The sequence below is a fragment of the Spermophilus citellus genome (genome assembly GCF_964194105.1).
Source record: "Spermophilus citellus genome assembly, chromosome: 9".
Classification (NCBI taxonomy): Eukaryota; Metazoa; Chordata; class Mammalia; order Rodentia; family Sciuridae; genus Spermophilus; species Spermophilus citellus.
Genome location: NC_138191.1, coordinates 61,668,617 through 61,691,938, shown reverse-complemented (window position 1 = coordinate 61,691,938; position 23,322 = coordinate 61,668,617). Strand labels below are relative to the sequence as shown.

The following is a 23,322-nucleotide window of genomic DNA, read 5'->3' as shown; positions in this document are numbered from 1 at the left end:
CCACTAAAAGCATCAAAGAACTGAGGTCTTTTCCTAAAAAGAAAATTTTCACCTAAATTAGATATATGATGTATTCTGTTATCACCAGAAAACAAGAAAAGTGAAATGGCGCTCCTTAAAGTTCAGAAGAACTCAGATTCCACTAGGATTTCTAGAGTTGTTCCTATGGTCTTAATTCATTCTGTAACTTACTTATTTATTTTTTTTCTGCAGTTTATTATCAATAACTTTCTCCTGGGACTTCAGAGAGTTTCATACTCTTTAGAATATTGGGTATGATTGTTTCACAGACCCATTACTACTTTACAGTTTGGGGTAGGAAATTGCTAAATAGTGGTGACACATTTCTATTTTTTGCCTTCCCTCTATAATTTGACTATAATGTCAGTTTCTTTCCATGAAACTCAGATTTATGTGCCCCATAAATATTTGCTTTTCCTTTACCTCACTAATCCTGCTTCTCTATCCTTTTTTACTCTTCTTCATCTGATGATCCTTCCTCATATGGACAGAGATTTGGTTTTCACTCATTAAATTATTTTCCTCAAAGACTCCTTTACTGAGGATCCATTGGCTACTTAAATGTTTATGGCATCCTATGATGAATTAAAAGTGATTGCAAATACTTAGCAACTCCTCCCATCTGTTTCCCTGCCTTTGACTCTCTACTGGCTCTGTTATATTTTTGGATCAACAGGATGTGGCAGAAGTGGGGGTGTAGTAATTTCTAAGACTGGGCCTTAAGAGACTTGCAAATTCTGAATTTGTATGTATAGAACATTCCCTCTCAAAACATCCCCTTTGCTGTGAGGAAGCCTAAAGAATCAATGTGGAGACTGCCAAGGGCCCAGTCAATAGCACAAGTTGAGCCCCGCAACAAGCAGGCAGCCCAGGTACCAGTGTGGCATAGAGGCATGTTGGACCTTCTAGCCACCCCAGCATCCCAATGAATACCAAGCAAAATGAGACTGCCTCATCATCCTACAGAATTATCAGATACAGCGAATCATTATTTTAATCACTAAGTTTTGGTATGGCTTGTTACACAAAATAAATAAGCAAAACCAAAAATTGGTACCTAGAAGTGAGGTACTACCATAACAAAACATCTGGCATTGGCTTTGGGAAAAGGAAGCGGTGAAGGTCTGAAGGGTAGTAAAACTAGTATTAATGGTGTATAAAGGTCAGTGAGGAAATTGCTATTGGAGGATATAAAATAGCACTCTTATGTTTTATTGGCAGAAAAATAGGCTAAACCATCACCTACAAATCACATAGAACATAGAAAATGAACCTAACAACCTTGTGGATCTAGGGTAGGAGATTTTTTCAGCAGAATATTGAAAGCACCAACTAATAACTTCATTTTTTTAACCACCTATGATCAAAGTTTTGCAAGAAAGAGATGCATTAAAGAACAAACTGTCCAGATTGTAAGCAGACTTTAGAGGAAATATTTCCAATCCAGAATTTTCTAGGTATGGAAATAAAACTGTTTCTTATTCCTAGCAACCTTCTCTACTCAACAAAAGATACTCAAAGAAGGAAAATGGTCTCAGGTCCAAAGATCAGATCCAGAGCACTATTACCAGCAAAACTTGGTCTCAAGGTGAAAATAAAAGCAAGGGCACAGCTATAAAACCCTATATGATAACCTCCTAGATATCTCTGCTGCATGGAGCGGCTTCTAAAAATCTTAAGGCTGCTGCCCTGATTTATAAGACACAAGCCTGGCCTTTAAGCCTGAATTTGATGTGATGGTGTGTGAATGTTGGGGGAGAGGGCTAGTGTGCTTTCTGTGGAGAAGAGATGTAAGTTATTTATGGAAGATTTATGGAATTATTTATGGACAGTAGTGTATTAAACACAGCTGCAGATTCTTCGTCATCTCACTACTGAGAGGTGTTCTCTGCGTCCCATCCCCTTGAATCTGAGCTGTCCTTGTATCTCCCTTGTCCAATAGATTTTCATGGACACAGCACTGTGTAACTTCAAATGCTATGCCCTAAACGGTCCACAGCTTTAATTTTTGTGCTTATAACACAGTCTTAGAACCCAGCCACCATGTTCATTGAGGACACTCAAAGCACCCCACTGACTCTCGTATGAAGAAGTTATGAGCCAGCAGTTAGTACCAACTGCCAGTATAATGAACAAATGAGGTCATTTTGGACCTTCCAGCCATCTTTGTGCTGGCCAACACCATGAAATACAAGAATCCCCAACAAAATCTCAAGAAATAAAACCTTAATGTTTTTTAAAGCCATTAAATTGCGGAATATGCTGAACCGTTAATCAAAAGTCCTTCCATCTATATACTTCTGAGTTCTAACCACTCCTTCTCCACTTGGGCCAGCTCAAAGTCTTTATCATCTTAGAATACATTATGCATAAATATCTGAAATTTTTCCTATAATTTGCATTTTTGTACATTGTATTTATTGTGTGAGTATTTACTATGCACCACATGCTACAAACTGTAAGGTACTATATTAGCATAGGAACAAAATTGGAATTCATTTGACTCCCACTCTGGACCTCCATCAGAGGTTGCTACATGGTGTTGAGTTTTAATTTATAATAAGTATTTTAGTGATCTTCCTGTTACTGTGGCAGAGTACTTGAGATAATCAATTAAAAAAAGAAGAAAATGGTATTTTGGTTTGCGGTTTTGGAGGTTTCAGTCCTTGATCAGTTGGCCTTATTGCAAGGAAGTACATCATGGCTAGAGCATGGCAGAGGAAACTGCTCATGGTATCATGGCCAGGAAGTGAAAGAGAGAAACTATGGGGAGGCTGCCAGTGCCTCACCAGGGGGTCCTTTTTCCTGTGTAGGAGGGGGAAAAAGACCATGGGAGAAAATAAGTCACAAATAATTAGTGGAGAACAAAAGACAGAGTCAGAAAAATAGTTTTAAAGGAGGGCACCTGATAGGCCCAGCCCACACAGAAGCTGAAGCTGGACAATTAGAAGATGGCTCTCTGATTTATTTAAAGGGGGTATAACAAAAGCAGGGATACGGCTTCATGGGTGGAGTCTTGCTTCTTCATGTCTTGCAGTTAGCAGGTTGATTGGCATCTTGGCAGGTCACACCCATCTCTGAGAGGCTGTGTGGCTGCAGCAGGACGCCCCATGTCCGGTGCTGTGTGGGACCTGGAGCAGTGCTTGAATAGGGTCACAAGTGTTTGGGTGGTCCTGGCCAAAGGAAATTTCCACTGGAAGTTCCCAGACACCAAGTTCTCCTATTCACTAGGCTATGATACTGATGTAGTTCATGCACAGCCCACAGATGGCTCTCGACAAGAAACAGCAAAGGGCCCAGGATCCCATTATCCCTTTGAAGGTCATCCCCCCCACCCACTCACCTGACTTACTTTCTCTAGGTGAACTTTTTTTTTTCATAGTTATAGATGGAGAGTTGTTTATTTTTTTTAATGTGGTGCTGAGGATCAAACCCAGTGCCTCACACATGCTCAGCAATCACTCTACCATTGAGCCCTAGGAGACACTTTTTAAAGGTTCTACCACCTCCCAAAGTGCCACAAGGGGGGGATCTAACTTCTGACACACAGCCTTTGGAAGATTTTTAAGATCCAAAATATAGCAGTGACTATTTCATTCTTTGCTTTCTTTTCAAGCATATTATAAAATTTACACACATTATTTCTTTACCCCATATTGAAACATATTTTCAGACTTTTTAGTCCCTCCTCCTTCAGTCTGTCCTGCCAGTGACTCATTGTTCTACTCCTCACATACCCGAGTCTCTGAAGCTCTAACTATAGTCGGGAGAGAATGGAGCATTGTAGACATCTAGTGTAATTGCCAAGAAGATTTAAAAGATACACATTTTTCCCCCAGATAATTTATTGCCAATCTATTTTACAAGTTTTCTCCTCCTAAGGAAAATTTTTGCCTCACCTAGACCACTTGGATTGTTCTGTAGGGATAGGGCTTGTGATTAGGTTTCTTTTAAAAGTGCCCCCAGACAGTTCCAATGTGAAGCCAAAGTTGAAAATTGCTCTCTCAAAACTGATTCTCAAAAGGTGATCCCTGGACCAGTGGCATCCAATTTAGAATTTGTTAGAACTACCTTATGAACTAGAAACTCTGAAGGTAGGATCCTATCACTTTATGTGTTTTGTTTGCCAGACAGGGTCTTGCTAAGTTGCCAAGGCTGGCCTTGGACTTGCTATCCTCCGGCCTCGGCCTCCTGAGTAGCTGAGATCATTGGCACCATGGCAAGCTCACTTTTTGTTTTAATAAGCTCTCGGCAATTTTTATGGACATTAATATTAAAGAAACATTCTACCAGATAAATCTATCTCTTAGTTTCTTTCTAGGCCTCTAAACTATGACCAAGTTTGGAAAGGATGTTTGTTATCTGAAAGTCTATGTACTGACAAGATCTGAAGGAACTGGTAAGGGACATAAGGGAACAGATATATCAAGTATCCTTGCTACTAGTGATCACATAAATACAGGCAAAATGCTAAATGCTGGGCTTCAGATTTCTGAAGTGTAGTTAAATGGGTTACTTTAGTATAAAGAAGAGGGGCAAATAATTCAGAGGTACAGATACATTATTTTCTAAGGAGATAAATAAAAAGAGGCAAATTTAAGTTATAGTTAAATATAGGTTAGTACTGATAAACATTTTGACAGAATGTAAGGTATTTTTTAAATCAAGTTTCAGTGAGAGTAGTGTAGAGAACCCCACTTTCTGGGATCAAAGGACAGATCTTTGAAAAAGCATGTCGTTCTCAGCATACAATGACTCTAAATACCATCTGATCATCATTTGTTTATTTTTTCACTGGTTATTTTGGAAATGCTTTCAAAGTAAAATAAGGTCTACTGGGAAATAAAGATGCCTAAGTTGAGTGGTGTTGTTCCAGTCTTAGAGACTTTGGGATGAGATTGTCAGATGAATTCATGTGTTTTGAAAAGCTTTTATGATTTTTTAATGAGATTTAAAAGCTAAAGGAATGGAATTAAGACCATAAAATCTGGTACTCTTAACATAATTTCTTTGAACTAATTTAGTGCATTTGGGTATTAGAAATAGGGATTTCATTTGGATTGAATCCTCATTCTTTGCCAAAATATGGTTTGGAAAATGTTTAGGGCACATGCAAACTGTATTAAAAGGTATAATGGCTCTAATTCCAATTAAGTACTTCAATTAGAAAAATTAGCAGCATTTGATAGGTAAAGATGCTTGAAAGTTTTCATGTATCCTTTAATCAAGTTGCTATGTATTTAAATATTAAGTCTTAGATAATTCAGTAAAAATATTTAGTAGAAAATATTTATGCTAAGAGAATAGGTTACATGGTATGTATCCATAAAACTGAGATGTTGCAGTAAACTATATTTGCATCCTTGTTTTTCAAGATTATAATAGAACTCAGTTACAATGTGGATGTTGGGGGAAAGAGCTCTATAACTTTTTCTCCAGCTTTTGAGAAACAGACCTCAGCACAGCTCATTGGATTTACTGAGATATTACCTTGTGATATGGCATTGACAAGGCTCAGGGTTGGAGTTCCTAAGTTCCAATTGAAGTTGTTTCTTGATGGTTTTGTTGCTTTGAGTGAGGTATTTTCCACTAACAATAAATTCTTATTTGCTCTTATTGACAAGGAACTCATCAAAGGAAATCTGAATGAGGTGATTACATGAAAAGTACATAATTTTTAAAAAGGCAAACAGAAAAGTCCTTTCCAATTCATTTTCAGATGGAATGAATATAGCAAACATGTCCAGGAGTGGTTCAATGGTAGATTGATAGTAGTTTCTTATTATGATAATTTAAAATTGTTACTGTTAGTTGGAGGTTGATATCTCTCTTTCATAGACATACTGCCTATAAAGTAGGAAATGTATTTGTAATATTAAAGTAAAACTTGTGTAAGGAGCATCATGATGAGGGAGTAGCATTCTGGAAATTATAGATGTAGTGCTGTGGAAGAGTATGTAAAGTGTGTCACAGAGTGTGCATATGTGTGTGCTGGCTATTGAGCCCAAGGCTCATGCATGCTGAGCACACATTCTACCTCTGAACTCCACCCTAGTGCCCCATAAGTCTTTATCCTGCTGTCTGCTTCTAAATGCTGTTATGTTGTAAATTTATTCTCCGGTAGTGCTGAGTTAGTGCACAGATAGGTTGTCTGATATTCTAATAGAGCTTTCTAACCCAATACAATTTGGGGCAAGTACTCTTTGCTAGAATTCAAATACATAATATTTTATTTTTAAATATATATATATATATATATATATATATATATATATATATATATATATATATAGTATCTTAAGGGAAAATAAAACCCTTCCCAGCAACTTTTTTGAGTTTCCATGGACACTAAAAATATATTTTTTCAGACTCAATTTTTTTTAATATAGCATTTCAGAGTTTTCCTGCAGTTCAACTGTCACAAGTGATTGTAGTATATGCAAAGAATGGCTTTTGTTAACTTACTGAATTTTTTTTAAAAAAACTAAGTACATACTAATATATGTAATGACAAATTCAGGGAATTTCAGCCATATTTCTGAGTTGTATGAGAAAGTCTTCTTGCCTTGTGACTTTTTCTAATGAAACTGGTAGATTAAATTTTTGGAGCATATATATTTGGATAGAAGTGTGGTTTTAAATTAGAGTGCAGAAATTACATGGTTTGACAAGCCATCTGAGAAATGCAAATAAGACCAACTGTGTATGAGGCTTAGTGAGAGAAATTAACATACGCAAACTATTTGGGAATAGCTAAGTGTTATAGATACAGAATTTTAAAACATGTTGGACCTAAATTTCTGTAGAAACTACTCTGTAATTGAAAAGGGAGTTCAGGGTATGAACATGGTCTGATGGGTATGGGTGGAGACTGGTATACACAGCTTTGCCAGGTTGTGCCTCTGAGTTGAAAGTAAACTAACCTATGATAATCTATTGGCCATATCATGTCTCCTGATGGAGAGGGTCTGGAAAGACAGTTTCTGCAATGTTTTTGTTCATTTGAATGAATATATGTCTTTCAAGATACTTATGCTTTCTCATAGAATGAAGACAAACTCAGAGATGGTGTGTCTAAGAAACTTCAAAAGGTGTAGACCCCCTGATTGAAGCATAGCTGATTTATTTGATTCATTTTTTCCATTTTAGTAAGTATAAATACTTAATAATTATTTTGGTCAGTGTTGGCTAGTATTCCTTGTTGAGTAAATCTCTGTTGTCTGCCAAATACCTTTATCATTGTTTGAACTGTTTTTGTTTCATTCTTCCACATTTTCAGTTGCATAAAAGAATTTAATTCTCAGGGTCCCTAGAGGACAAATATGTCACCATAAACTCAGAGCTGGAAAAGCCCTTAGAGATTATCTGGTTCACTCTCTTTATATATTGCAAGAAATTCCTTTACAGCATCCCCGAGGGATGGTCATTTTATTCATCTAGCCCCAGCTAGTGACAGGGAGCTAAACTGTTTCAAAGATTTGATGTTCCACCAACAAATTGAAGCAACTCTCTAAATCTTCTACCCACCCAGTTTGCATCTGAAATAAGCCCATTAATTCTTTCATTCATGAGGTAATTGCACAAAAATGTAAAGATAAGTTCTCATCTTTCCTAGTCATCCTTTATCTCAGCTGAATGTCATTGATTCCCTGTATCCCTCTGCCGAGAATGGTTTTAGATGGCAGCTCCTGATGATTTTGTTGCCCTTTCTGTCTTCAGCCCGTAACTGAGCATTAAGTTCCAGGTGTGATTTCACCAGACAGGCACAAAAGACCTGTCACCCTTTTATCTGGGTTCACAAATTAATGTGGCCAAAGGCTATAAATCACTGTTTTAGCATCATAGCTATTATACAATTAGCTGAAATTATGCACACATGACAGTTAAAATTCATAGATATTCTTAACATGTTCTTTCATCCAGCAATATTTCTACTATTCTCCCCACCCATTATGCTTATGGTATTTTGGGGTCTAAGTCCACAACTACATATTTATCTCATGTAATCCTCTTGTTTTTGGTTTTTGTCTTGTCTTGACATGCAATTATGGTTAACCACAGTGGGGGCAATGCAGAATGGGAGGAATTGAGAGTCAGACCCACTAACCTAGAGTAAGAGAGGGAAGCTCTGGAGAAGTTATATAATCAAGCCACAGGGCTTAGGAGGAAGTGGAATACATATATTTGATAAATGCCCAGAGAGAATATAGGCAGAAAGTGGCACTGCAGTTCAGAAACTAAAATCAGGATTCCTGGGATTCCTAGCAAAAGGGAGAGAGCATGAAAGAATAGAGCTCAGAGTCAGATGGTCAGGAATGTGTTCAGATCTGCAAAAGAGAAGATGCTTATTAACAGCATGCCTTTGTGATGGGATTCTAAGGTTCAAGGCAGGAACTAGTCTCCAGGAAGACTCACGAGAGAAAGAAAGGCTTTCTTTTGAGGGTTCTACAAGTAACAGGTTATCTAACAAGAAACTCGGGCCCGGGAAAGAAACATCAGACTCAAGAAAGCCAAGAGCAGGGCTGGGGATGTGGCTCCAGCGGTAGCGCGCTCACCTGGCATGCGCGGGGCGCTGGGTTCGATCCTCAGCACCACATAAAAATAAAGATGTTGTGTCCACCGACAGTTGAAAAATAAATATTAAAAAAAAAAGAAAGCCAAGAGCAGCCCCTGAGCACAATAAGAATGGACTCTCCAGCAAACAGCAACAGTGCTACCATGCTCTCTTTTTTTCTTATGAGACACTTCATAAGCTCCAAATGTTTCCTTTTATCTCATTCTGCACCAACTTATAGGTGGTCTGGATTTTACTAATTAGCAATTGTTTAAACAATTTATACAAATGTGGCTAAACAGAAATTCTCAGGAGAACTGTCTGAATCCTTTTCAAGGTACAGATATAAAATGTGTCTTGTTTTCATTACGACATTAAACATGCCACATTATCAAGCCAAGGAAGTTGAATCTGTTCTGACTATAAAGTAGAAAATGTATTGAATCCCAAGGATTGAGTATTCTAACAGGGTTTTTCTTCCCTGTTCCTTTTTCAATCATTATTCTTATTTCCCAACTTTAAATACTCAGTTTTTCTTTCTTTCTTTTGGGGAGATGGGGTGAGGTGGGGCAGTGCTGAGTATCAAACCCAGGGCCTCACACATGCTGGTCAAGTGCACTACCACTAGCCAAATCACCAGCCCAAATATGCTGTTTTTAGATACTCATATACTTAAATTGTAAAGCAAGAGCTGAGGAAAGGAGATGACACATTCAATGACAGTTTGGGAAGAAATGGATAGATTCCTGTAAGCCAAAGGGGGAAACCCTTATAAAGCCAACCTTGCACAAAAAAAGGTTCCTTTTTGTGTTTAGAACAACACTTAGGTTATAAATGATGTTCCAGACATGAGGTGCCATGCAGAAAGGAGCTTACTTAGACCTTCTAGAGAACATGGTATGTTACCATTAGAAATTGGTAGCACAAGAAAATTTGTTCCATGTCACTTAAAAAAAAGAAAACAAGAAAAAAATGGCTCCTGGCTTTTAGTAACCCAACCTGGAGTTTAAACCAGGGAGGTAACTAAATAATTGCCTCAAGAACTACCCCCAAATTTCTTTACAGATCCACTCTACCTATCACCAAATGAGCCCCCATGTCAGGGACTTTACATTGCAGGGTTGGTATGGCCGTGTTTTCAAATGAAACCAGAAGGTTCATGTGCCCCATGATCAGCCTTGAGCTGAAAACCTACTTGGGTAGGGAATGTACATACAGGCATAAGAATGAAATGTACATGTGAGTACTTGTTTCAGTAGTGTTTCTTTTCTTTTCCTCACCAGTTCCTGTACTCGTGCAAAGGAGAGTCATGATTACACTAACAGAGCTAAAATGTTTAGCAGATGCCCAGTCATCTTATCACATCTTAAAGCCATGGTGGGACGTCTTCTGGTATTACATCACCCTCATCATGCTGTTGGTGGCTGTGCTGGCCGGAGCTCTCCAGCTCACTCAGAGCAGGGTCCTGTGCTGTCTTCCGTGCAAAGTGGAATTTGACAATCACTGCGCTGTGCCTTGGGACCTCCTGAAAGCCAGCGTGAACACATCCTCTAATTCTGGGACACCGCTTCCGCTCCCCCTCCGAATCCAGAATGATCTCCACCGACAGCAGTACTCCTACATCGACGCAGTCTGTTACGAGAAACAGCTCCATTGGTTTGCGAAGTTTTTCCCCTACCTGGTGCTCTTGCACACACTTATCTTTGCAGCCTGCAGCAACTTTTGGCTTCACTACCCCAGCACCAGTTCCAGGCTGGAGCATTTTGTGGCCATCCTTCACAAGTGCTTCGATTCTCCATGGACCACCCGCGCCCTGTCAGAAACAGTGGCTGAACAGTCAGTGAGGCCCCTGAAGGTCTCCAAGTCCAAGACTTTGCTTTCGTCCTCAGGGTGTTCAGCTGAGGTTGACTCCAGCAAGCAGTCCCTGCCTTACCCACAGTCAGGGTTGGAGTCAGCCAGCATAGAAAGCCCAACTTCCAGTGTCCTGGACAAGAAGGAAGGTGAACAGGCAAAAGCCATCTTTGAGAAAGTGAAACGGTTCCGTCTGCACGTGGAGCAGAAGGACATCATTTACCGGGTGTATCTGAAGCAGATAATAGTCAAAGTCATTTTGTTTGTCCTCATCATAACTTATGTTCCATATTTTTTAACCTACATTACTCTTGAAATTGACTGTTCAATCGACGTGCAGGCTTTTACAGGATATAAGCGCTACCAGTGTGTCTACTCCTTGGCAGAAATATTTAAAGTCCTGGCTTCATTTTATGTTATTTTGGTAATACTATATGGTCTCACCTCCTCCTATAGCTTATGGTGGATGCTGAGGAGTTCCCTGAAGCAATATTCCTTTGAGGCGTTAAGAGAAAAAAGCAACTACAGCGATATCCCGGACGTCAAGAATGACTTTGCCTTCATCCTCCATCTGGCTGACCAGTATGATCCTCTTTATTCCAAACGCTTCTCCATATTCCTGTCAGAGGTCAGTGAGAACAAACTGAAGCAGATCAACCTTAACAACGAATGGACAGTTGAGAAACTGAAAAGTAAGCTTGTGAAAAACTCCCAGGACAAGATAGAGCTGCATCTCTTCATGCTCAGTGGTCTTCCAGACAACGTGTTTGAGTTAACGGAAATGGAAGTGCTCAGCCTAGAGCTTATCCCTGAGGTCAAACTGCCCTCTGCAGTCTCGCAGTTGGTCAACCTCAAGGAGCTTCATATATACCATTCATCTCTGGTGGTAGACCATCCTGCACTGGCCTTTTTAGAGGAGAATTTAAAAATCCTCCGCCTGAAATTTACTGAAATGGGAAAAATCCCACGCTGGGTATTTCACCTGAAGAATCTCAAGGAACTTTACCTGTCAGGCTGTGTTCTCCCAGAGCAATTGAGTACCATGCAGCTGGAGGGCTTCCAGGACCTAAAAAACCTGAGGACCCTCTACTTGAAGAGTAGCCTGTCTCGGATCCCCCAGGTGGTCACAGACCTCCTGCCTTCACTGCAGAAGCTGTCCCTTGACAACGAAGGAAGCAAACTGGTTGTGCTGAACAACTTGAAAAAGATGGTCAATTTGAAAAGCCTAGAACTGATCAGCTGTGACCTGGAACGCATTCCACACTCCATTTTTAGCCTGAACAATTTGCATGAGTTGGACCTAAAGGAAAATAACCTTAAAACTGTGGAAGAGATCATTAGCTTTCAGCATCTTCAGAATCTTTCCTGCTTAAAACTGTGGCACAATAATATTGCTTATATTCCTGCCCAGATCGGAGCATTATCTAACCTAGAGCAGCTCTCTTTGGATCATAATAATATTGAGAATCTGCCCTTGCAGCTTTTTCTATGCACCAAACTATATTATTTGGATCTAAGCTATAACCACCTGACCTTCATTCCAGAAGAAATCCAGTATCTGAGTAATTTGCAGTACTTTGCTGTGACCAACAACAATGTAAGTAAATCCTTCCTTTATTCAGCCAGCCTTTTGAGGCTCTCTGCTGTGCTTGCAATTTGTAACATAGAAAAAGAAAATGGACTTTAGGACCTATTAAACATTCTGTGAGCTTGAGCCCCAGCCCATGTGATCTTAGACAATTTACAAAAACACTGAACATCAGTTTCTTATATTAAGTTTTGATTTGTCATGCAGATTATATGATAAAATATACACATTGGCCCAGTTTCTAGCACATGATAGTTGCTTGACAAATGTTAATTCTCTTTATTCTCTTTCTCCATTTTCTATAGAAACATCATAGTTACAGTGTTTTAAACTTACCAATTCTGGTAGAGCTTACTTTTTGTCTTGAACACACAGAAAGTTTAATTTTCAGCCTTCCAAATCTGCCATCCAAGTAACTTTTTGTTTAAAAATGCTAAGATTATGAATTATTCATAAATCCTTCTGGAGAGGCAGTTATAAAAGACTCAAGATCTGTATGAGTATCTAGAAAGACAATTCAAAATGAAAGGCCTGGCTCTATAATGCAATACTGGGGCTTCTTGGAAGCTTTTTCCAGCACCCATGTATAAAAATGAACCATAATTTGCAAGAGTACAGCCAAGTTAAGGAAAATGTAACTTCACTGAAACAAGAAAAAACAAAATAAATGAGTAGTTTCCTAGGTTAAAATGTGAAGGAGGAAGGGAAAAAAAAAAAGGAAAAAATCCCTGCTACTCTAAAGGGCAAGGGAGTGAGGGTAATGTCCATATGGGGAGAAGGAGAACATAAATCAGGCCTGCCAAGAGATGAAACCGATCTTCCTCTACTTGAAAAATGGGCACTGCTATTTTCTTCTAACCCACCCCAAAATGTATTATCTTCTAGTCTTTTTGTAACTCACATTTTCTTTTTGCTAAACATAGCTATGAGCATGGAGTTGGCTAGTGAACATCATAATCATCAGACATTGGTTTTGAAAACTATAGTTGTTAGCAAAATGGGGAGATGAGAAGAAAATTCATGCTGATTTTTTAGAACTCAGAGACTTTATTTATAAGTAAAAGGTGAGAGTCCATTAAGATAAATGAGAGATCTTTAGATTACAAGGCTTTGAAGCCAATTCAGGATTCAAGTCTGAACACCTGATTGGCACGGTTTCCGAACACCCATACTAGCTATAAGAGAGCTGGGGACACGAGAATCTGGTGGTGTTGGTTTCTCCAGTGGGAAGTAAGCTCTGATTTCTGCCAAGTCTCAGGGAGTTCTTTAGACACAGAACAGTGTTGGGCAGTCCCCCAGGTGGCCCTGGTGATAGGTATTCATTAACAGGGCAAGCCAAGGTTTCCTCCACAGGATGTAATAGTTGTTACCACAAACAACAACAAAACAAAATTATGAAAAAACATTAAATGTTTCCTTTCTTAATCATATTTTTGCTGCAGTGTTCGTCAGTACCTTTAACATGTGAAATGCATTATGCTTCTCCAAGAGGGAGAGATGGTGTGCAACATCTGCCAAATGTGTTTGAGCAAGACACCTTTCTCCTAGTAACTTGTGGGAGGAGTGTTCTATGAAACACACCCTGAAAAACTGGATGGGGGCTATGTAGAAAGATAAAGGTCATGCACAGGGGATTGCAATAGGATGCCCAGACCTAATAAGAGATAAGAGCATATAGGAGTAGGTCAGAATGGGGAGTACCTGGAAGTGTGCCTGCCTAGTTCATGTTTGATTCATCTGACAGTCACTAAGGTGACACTTGAAAGTGCTAGTTAGTCTGAACTGGTTCCTTCAAAGGAGGCTTTGATTGTGTACTTGAAAGGGCTAGGAGAGGGCAACCCAAAAAGCAAAACCCCATGGAAAGGCTTAACCAGTTATGATTTAGAAGTAGGGATGTAGATTTTAAAACAAGAGACAAAGATTCATATATTAAAGGAACACTGTTGATCTAGTCTAGAGATTGGCAGCCTATGGCCTGAGTGTCAAATCTGCACATAGCCTGTTTTTACATTGTCAAAAAAGAATAATGTTCATGACACATGAAAATTATGTGAAATTCAAATTTTAGTGCCCAGAAATAAATCCAGTTCTTTTCATTATTGGGCCTATATTACCAAAAAAATTATATATATATATATATATATATATATGGATAATTGTTATATTTTGAATTTTATTAATTTTAAGTATTATGTAGGTACTTACGTAACAAGAGAAGAAAAAATTATATTCATTTTTAAGTAATAAAATTCAATTTTTTCTTCTCTCTCGTTACGTAAGTACCTACATAATGTCTTTAGGTTTTCCTCTTGGTCCACAAAGCCTAGAATATTTATTCTTCTGGTCCTTTAAAGAAAACCTTTGCCAATCCCTACTCTAGGCCACTGCCCTTATTTTGCCAACACAGAAACAGCCTCAGACTGATTGACCTGAGGCCTGAAGCTTCCAGGATGGAGCTGGTGTTGAGCCCACGTGTTCCAGTTCTTGTTTCCCTGAGCTTATGTCTCAAGTATATCTACCTCAAAGATGCCTTATGGGCAACAGCAGTGTGTGTGTGGTAGTGTGAGGTGAGAGAGGAAGAGGCAGGATCCATCCCTCTCCCAGTGACAGAGGTACCAGATGATTGTGGCATCAATAGTGATGGAGAAACACAAGGTGGGGAGAGGGATTTAACTAGATGTGCTCAATCTTAGAACACTGCAGTTTACACCCAGGTCTTTCAACTTCCACATTTATGCACCTTTTATGAACTCAAAACTCTTAACCAGAAAGCGAATCACATAGAAATTCCCTATAGTACAGTGTGACAGTGCTTCTTGTTGTTTTGACATCACTACTTAAAACTGGAAATGTTGAGCCTTGTTTCTTGAAATGATTGAATTTATCCATTTTGTTACTATGTGCTGGGCTGGGAGGTGAGGTTCAGTGGTAGAGCACCTGCCTAGCATGTGCAAGGCCCTGCACCACATACTTCCCAGCACCACAGAAGAATAGAAGAAAACAAGAACATGTCCTGGGGTAGTATATGGCATTGACGCCCCCCCTCCCCCCAAAAAAAGGAAGAAAGAAAATCTGACCTTGAGAAGGATTCTGAAGGAAAGTCCCACTCAGTCTTTAGGACACAGTGGAATATTTAATAATCAATGGCAAATGGAGATAGAAAAAGAGAATAATCTGTACTAGAGTCCCCAGTCCATTTTGCTGAAGACATTTGGTTGCCAGAGCTGTTGAGTGCTAATGTAGCCATTAGTTTTTCTAGTTTTTTTCAGTTTATTTTATATATGTTTATATTATATATTATAGTTTACTTTCAAACACCATTTTTGTTTATAAAGTTTATCATTGCCCTAATGGTCTATAAATTTTTCTCTTTTTTTTTTTTGGAGAGGAAACCAGTAGGATACTTACTTCCTCCTCTCTGGCTCATGTGTCAAAGTCTAGGGAAAGGAACATACTAAATGAACCTAGGTATAAATTAATGATATGAAACATTTTTATAAAATGTATTGATGTAGGCAAAAATATATAACCTTCAAGGCAAACTCCTTTTTAAAGTTTGTAAGCAGGATTTTTTCAGTATAAAATTCCTGAGTTGAAGAGTTTCTTAGGAAGCTCCCCAGCTTCCTTGAGGAAAGTTGAATTCAAGTTGGTGAGTTAAGGCTCTTCTCCTCAGTTGGGCACTGGCATGGAGGGAGGAGGGGTGCCCCAGCCACAGCCCCCAACTCATTTACAGTAGCACTGTCAAGGGACCTTCTAGCCTCTAGCCCCAAAGACTCTCTCCCCTGCCTTGTGAAGCCCTTCTCCTTTAGTGAGCAATGAAAAGACCACTAAAATCACAGATTCGGCGATTTGAAAGAAGTTAGGTGGGAATGTGTTAGAGCAGGTAGGCAGCCAGGGAGAGTGAGGGCATGGCTTCAGGGTAATCACCCAGTAGGAAATCAGTCCCATTAAGCAATTGCTGGCAATCTGAAGTTAATGGAAGGCCTGGGATTCCCCGATACAACTCAGGTCAGATACAACTCGGGACAGAGTACTCTTTTTATCCCACCCATTGCAGACTAATCGTGCGATCATTTAATGTTTCTCTCTCCCATTAAACCAGTGCTTCTCAATTGGGGGGGGGGGGTACTCATGCTCCCTCAGGGGACATTTTTCTGGAGATATTGTTGGTTCTTGGAACTGGGGAGTAGAGAGCAGGAATGCTGCTAAACACCTAACAATGCATAGGACAGCCCCACAGCAAGAATCATCCTACCCAAAATGTCAGTAGAGCCAAGGTTGAGATGTTCATGGCAGCCCGCCTTAGATGAATATTCTGGAAGGCCATCAGTCTTGCTCAAAAGTTCATCCCCTGTACCTTGCCAGGAGCCTGGCACTTACTTATATGAGATACTCGGCACATATTTACTGAATACAAATGAGCCAAGACTTCCCTGTTTTCACTTAAGCACCAACAGGGACCCTCACCCCTGAGCACACTGCATAGGCCTGAATATCTTCCTCCACATGTACATTCCTGACCTTGCTTCTGAGCTGCAAGTGTCTCTGAGCAGAAGGGGTTGCTTTAAAAAAGAACTGCATTTCTTCTGTCTCTGTCATTTCTGTTTCTTCTCTCTCCATGTTAAAATGTGTGTGTGTGTGTGTGTGTGTGTGTATGTGTGTGCGTGTATGCATCTGCTCTTGAGAAGAAATGAATAAATGTATAGATATCTCTCCTTTGCTTATACCTACTATTTGGTGTTTACAGTGATGATCTGTGTTGAATGTTGGTCTTAAGAATGGTGATTTACTTTAAGGATATTCATCACTGAATATATGTTAGTTATATAGGAAAGGGAGCTTATTATATAATATAATGAACACTTTTTTAGTGCACTGTAACTAATTTTTAAGTCCATTTGAGAAGTATTTATCCTGTTAAGAAGAGAGTTCTGGATGGCTCCAGAAGCTTGTCTGCCAACAGAACTGGCCCAGTCAGTATGCATTAGCCCATCAGAGGATGCAGGAAGCCCCTGTATCTAGCAAAGTCATTTCCTGTACCCAGGAACCTACCCTTTTTTATAGATGCCGTTTGTCTCCAGCTAATATGTGGAATATTATAGGTGAAGTATATAGTCTAGCTGTCTGACCCAAACCCACCCTCAGTGGAGTGATGAGCTGAAGGGACTATGTGAGCTCAACTTCATTTGGAGGTCTCTCCAAAATGAATCCTACTTCATATATGCACTGTGGTGCCCTCAGAAACTCAACACAACCCATGCACCATAGAGGGGAGCAGTCAAGTGGAGCAGCTCTAGGAGTTGACCTAGTTTACAGGTTATTTTTCATATTTAAAATTGCCTCTCTATTACATGAATTATTCAACTGAAACCATGCCAGAGAACAGGAAGAAAAATAAACACTCAGAGGTGTATGTATGTAGAAGGTGTATGTATGTGTACATGTCTATCTTATATGTTTTTGTCTCTGCTTCTATAGACTTCTTTTAAAAACAGAATCAGGTTGCAGTCTATACTGAGAAAAGGTAGTATAAGAGAACTGGGTGTGGTGGCACACACTTGTATTCCCAGCAACTCAGGAGGCTGAGACAGAAGAATCACAAATTTGAGGCCAGCTTCATCAATTTAGCAAGACCCTCTCTCAAAAAGGGCTGTGGATAGGGGGAAAAAAATGTAAGAAATAGCCTGTGTCTGTCCTTAGGATGTTTTCAAGGATGTTGCTCATTACATATACTGTAAATTCTTTACAAGGACTCTTGAGAATAATTTATTTCTGACTTGGAACTCAAGAATAATTATGATTCTCCTGAGTTACCTTTTTTTTTTTTTTTAATCCTGGGCACAATGAGGATGTAAGTATGTTTTCTTTAAGACTCTTGTGAGGATGGTCAGAGCCCAATGAGTTGCCCACCCATGCACAGCGGGGCTTACACATTTGGGTCCTGGCTCCATGGGATACCCCTACCCTAATTTTCCTTTCTCTCCTTCAGCTACCTCATATTTATTGCTATTAATATGTGTGTCTTAGAAGCCTGCAGACATGTTTCCAGGAAAGGTAGCTAGAACATTAGCAAGTGAATGTACTATCCTACACCATCCAACCCAGTCTCACCAGCTGTTTTTGTTCCTTTGCAGATCGAGACACTGCCAGATGGACTGTTTCAGTGTAAGAAGCTACAGTGTTTATTCTTGGGGAGAAATAGCCTAACGGATTTGTCCCCTCATGTGGGTGAGCTGTCGAACCTCACTCATCTGGAGCTCATTGGTAATTACCTGGAAACGCTGCCTCCAGAGCTGGAAGGGTGTCAGTCCCTGAAACGGAGCTGTCTGATCGTCGAGGATAGTTTGCTCAATACTCTTCCTCTCCCTGTGACAGAACGTTTGCAGACTTGCTTAGATAAATGTTGATCAGAAACCTGTGTTGCAAAGGCATTTTTAAACGTATGCCCCAGGGCTTTAAAAGAGAAATAAACTTTCCTAAGTTATAAAGATGAAACATGGGTATGATAATTGTGATGCATCATAACCAAATATCTTATTAAAGCCACTCAATATCTCGCCCTAAGTTAAACAGGTAAAAAGTATAAACACTGAACTGGAACTTTGTGAATAATTGATCTTTAACTTATTAAGATGTAAGAAGTACCCATTGAGGATGGGTTGAGGAGTGTGAAATTACTGAATCTTTACTTTGCAATTTTTCCCTTTAGGATAGTATAGGTTTCTTTCCTCCTCCTCCTCCCCATCTCCATTTCTTTATTTGCACACCTGTTTTAACTGACTTCCTGTTTTGATATTTATCGCCACAACTATAAAAACTCATCAATATAAATTTCCCTGATGTAAATGCACCACTGTCTTTGATTTGTGTTCCTACTGTTTTTTGTTTTTTTGTTTTGTTTTGTTTTTTTTAGGCAGGGTATATTATGCTTGGCAGAATTCCTTTTTTGTTGGCTTAATTGTTACTTCCTTTCCCAGCTTGCTTAAGTCTTCCTTAATCTGGTTTCTTTCATCAACCATGAGGATCCCTGAGAAAATGCCCACCTTTGGCCTTTGCCTAGAACAGGAGCCAGGGTACATAGGACATGTTACCCTCAGGGCATCCTGAAAATTAATGAATTCTTGAAAATTTCTTCTTATCTATCATCAAAGCCTTTTTTTATTTGTTAAAAATTTTTATATAAAATATATAAATATTTTCTATTGTATGGTCTCGGGTTCCATATCTGTGAGAATAATTTTTGTAAGGTACAGAGAACATAGCATTTCTTTAAGAACTAATGATACTTGGTTTGGGCTGTTTATGATTCTCAAGTCTTTGTGCACTCTGCTCCAAAATGTTTTTGTACTCTGCAACTAATTACTCTTGGATAACAAAAGCCTTGTGTTTTGTGCCCTAAAATATTCGGGGGGTTTCCTTGTGAGAGGATGGCCACATCAACTACCTCTCTCTTCCCTAGTCTCTCTGTAATTGTACGGGTACAATTCTTAGTTATTTACAAAAACTGTGATAGAGGGGAGAGGGAAAGATTTGGATTTTAAAATTGATTTCAAAATACTTTGTTAGGGATTTAGTAAATGTTAAAGCAAAATGTTTTTTTTTTCCTTCATCATCTGCATGATCTCGAGATATGATTATAAAATAAAACATTCAGCATCTATTCAGTGTCTAAGATGAGCTCTCCGAGCTCACAAAGATCCATTTAACTGAAATTCATCTCATGTCTTTAACTCTTCTGGAATACATTTTGCTCCTTTTTATAAAGAGCTTTGTGTTTGGCCTTTTATTATTGTGCATCATGTTAAATGAATAAAATCAGCTGACTCACTTTTGGGAAATGTACATTTTTAATATGTTTTTCTCCAATGGGTCTAAGCATTATGATGCCACCTCATTTTGGATACAACTCTGAAGTAATCTGTTAACTGCATCTAGAAAAAAAACTGGAAGACATGATGGGTAAAGGGTACTGTAAACATGAAATTGTGTGCAGTATATGTTTTCCTTGCATTGTTCCAGAAAGATGAAAGTGAGTTTTTAAAATATTAAAGTACAGTAAATACAGTTTCGCTCATCTGCCACACATGCCTGGACTGAATGAAGTTCAGAGAAAAGAATTATTCACATTAAATGAAATTTTAGCTGTAAAGAATACTGAGCTTCAAAAGCTGCCTCATACGTTATTGCTTATTCTGAATGGGAAGGAACAGTGTAAAAATATACTTCTTACCAAAACTTGCCTTTAACCAGAACACTGAAGTTCTCAGGGAACCAGGCATAATGATCAAACTTTCTTCTAGGACTTCACAGTTTCTGACTATATGCAAGGTTTTGTTATTTTTATTTCTTAAAATGTGAGTTGATGGTTATTTTAGTGCTTACCAGTAGAATTGTCATATGTACTGATCTGGGCCACACAATTAGCCATAATTTGTATTTTAAAAAATCTTATCCTCTTTTACAAGAAGTATTTTCAAAACAAAATTCAGATTTGCTACCATTCACTTGACAAACTAGAACTCCTGCATGGTTAGTCATTGATTCCATTCAAGTGCGAAAGCCATTGGTTAAATCTTCCTCCTCATTTACATAAATTCAAGCAAATTGCTCCCCAGACCAATAATGAATATGTAAGCTACTTTCCACATACTAGGGTATAGTTACTGGTGCAAACTGTTGCTCTTGATGCCATAATTTTCAAATGTCTTTTTATTTAAATCTTGTACATCGATGTTTAAGTAGCTTTTTGAAACAACACAGCACTGACACAGTAAACAATGACACCACTGCTTGACCTATGAAATAATACGGTGTTGATACCACCTTTACTACATTGTTGGAGCAGATCTTTATTTTGCAAGTGTAGATATTCACTTAAGAGGATTTTTAAATGAAGTTTGCTAGATTATAATTACGAGACTTTAGTTGGCATTTGATTTCCAAGAGTGTATTTTCCAAAATCTAAGTATAGAGAATTAAGTTTAAAATGTTTATGACTTGTACTAAAAATAGCATTGGTTCATTTTATTTGCATGCACACAGAGACACACATATTCCGTGAGTGCAAATTATAATTTATTGGTTTTGGATATATTTAATATTTTTTCCAAAATTGCAAGAGGTTGTAGGTTCATGCAAGGATAGCAATTTTTTTTAATTCATAACTTAAGTATTCTATTAGTTATGACATTTAAAAGAAAACCATTAAGTGTTTTTTGATCATTCCTGCAAAGATTTAGTGTTCTTTCCCCTAACCTACATCAGGGTATATCTGTGTGTCACATAGGTACTATATTTTCATTTTTTACTCTGTCTTAACATTTCCCCCTTGAGTGTCATCATATTTTACTGTCACTTAATATTTATGTTAAAACAGGGTAAATGAGATCCTCAGGATCTCAGTGCTGTGAAAGAGTCCCAATAGGTGTGCTGCATTGGTTTATTTGCATAACATTGTTTGATGGAGAAATTTTTGTTTCTGTTCTTTAAGTGTTTCATGATTCAAATACTACATTTAATTAAAATACTGCATAATATTGATGGGTTCATTAAAATAATCAAACAATTCTGTGGATTTGACATTATTTCAATAAAATTATCTGTTCATCTTTATATTCTCTTAGCAACACCCTGTTCATAAAAGGTATTTTATTTTCCTTCTCCACTCACCCACCTTGTTAAATTCGATCAGTACTTGTATAGTAACAGAATATATTAGTTCTAAAGGATTTTCAGTGGCACCTGAACATGTATTTATTGGAAGGGGGCAAAGCCCATGCCTATAATAATACCTGGATAGTTCTTTTTGCTTCCCTCCAGTATTTAAAGCTAATCTCGTAATCCTTCAGCCCTGCCAAAAGCATGAAAATAAAACTGTAGGTCCACTTTGTTTTCATTTACTGTACATTGTTTCAGTATCTGTGTTTATTTCTTTCTGGAAACAAGAGAAAGACTAGTGAAAGAGAGGACAAGGTGTTTTGTATCCTGATTTGTATTCTGAAGACATATATATGAAATAATGGTTACAAAATACACTCAGTGTAATTATTTCTTATCTTTAGCTGGATATGAAGTGCTGAAGCAATGAAAAAAAAACCTGCACTCCTATTTAATTGGTCTCTTCCTGTCTCTTGTCCATCACTTCTGTAATAGCAGGAGCTATCTACTAAGTACTGTTGGTAATGGACTACAGTTACTTTAACATTTTTTTACATTTCATCAACACTAAGACATTAACACAGACTACATAAGCCAAAGTTCTGAGTTGAGATGGCTTACAATTAAACTTCATATTTAAATTTTGCATTTAACAATTATTTCTATTGCTGAGAAAAACAAGTATGAATGCTTTTTGCATGGTGTACATTATCTCTAACAGAGATGGTGCAATTTTAAAAATACAAAGGGTTATAGTATTAGAATGGATGTATTTGTGCACATACGTTGTGTATCAGCCTAAATGTTAACGTTGTTCAAGACAGTTTTTTTAAATTCCTCAAATGTTTTGTTCTTAGTGAAATAATGGGCCAATCTTGAGTAGAGACATTTTCTTTTGTTAGCTCACAGTAAAATCTAGCATTTGTTATTTTATCTTTGTCACATATTTGGATGTGTATATAATTGGTTTTTGCTTCTGGTAATGAGTTATTAGAAAATATAAGATTCTGTTCAACTTTTTTGGCCCTCAGGTTTAAATTCCTACTGAATCCCTTGATTCAGTAGGTTTTGGTAAATTTTACTGTTTCTAAAGTACTTTTTGTGTAATAAATATTCAATTTTTATAGTAAATAAAAATAAATGGCAAATAAAAATAAATGCTGGAAGAAGCTGACTGTACTCATTTTGACTTGCATTCACTTGTCAGTGCCCAGGTTCAAAAAGGAATTCCCTATCTCATCCAAGGCTACCCTGCACAGTACTGCTACTATGTACAGAAAGATAGATTTTTGGATTTACTTGTGAGTTTTCAAGATATCCAACAAAATATCAAGCACCTGAAAAGGGGGTGAATTACCCAAGGATGCACTGGGCGTCTGGAGAGGGATGGGGCTCTGCCTCCTTCATGCAGGTTCCGTGTTTCCGAGTGCTCTTCTGTGGAGCTTTTCAGGGATAAATACTCCGAAGTCAACTTACCTCTCCCTCCCTTATTGGTGTTCGTTCCGTCATTAGTGTTAGTTCAACACTGAATAATGAACCAGATAAAGAAAAAATAACTGCAAGAGAAGCAATTCTGAGAAGATTGAGTAAAACTCAGACAATGGAATTATTGAGTAAAATATGCACATAATGGTTTGATGTTTGAGATCCA

The 23,322-nt window shown here is 38.2% G+C and overlaps 1 protein-coding gene across 7 annotated transcripts in view; it reads left to right on the top strand.

The window, feature by feature from the left end:
* Positions 1 to 22,820, top strand: part of LRRC8B (leucine rich repeat containing 8 VRAC subunit B) — a 70,489-nt gene extending 47,669 nt beyond the window's left edge. For 6 of the 7 annotated variants that reach the window (XM_081305060.1, XM_081305055.1, XM_081305056.1 and 3 more), the window contains 3 exons: positions 7,068 to 7,169; positions 9,859 to 12,023; positions 18,149 to 22,820. In XM_081305060.1, coding sequence (XP_081161186.1) covers positions 9,885 to 12,023; positions 18,149 to 18,421 — 2,412 coding nt within the window. In that variant the 5' untranslated portion in view covers positions 7,068 to 7,169; positions 9,859 to 9,884 and the 3' untranslated portion in view covers positions 18,422 to 22,820. The remainder of the gene's footprint in view (positions 1 to 7,067; positions 7,170 to 9,858; positions 12,024 to 18,148) is intronic. The other variant, XM_081305061.1, reaches the window with a different exon arrangement.
* Positions 22,821 to 23,322: the final 502 nt, after the last annotated feature.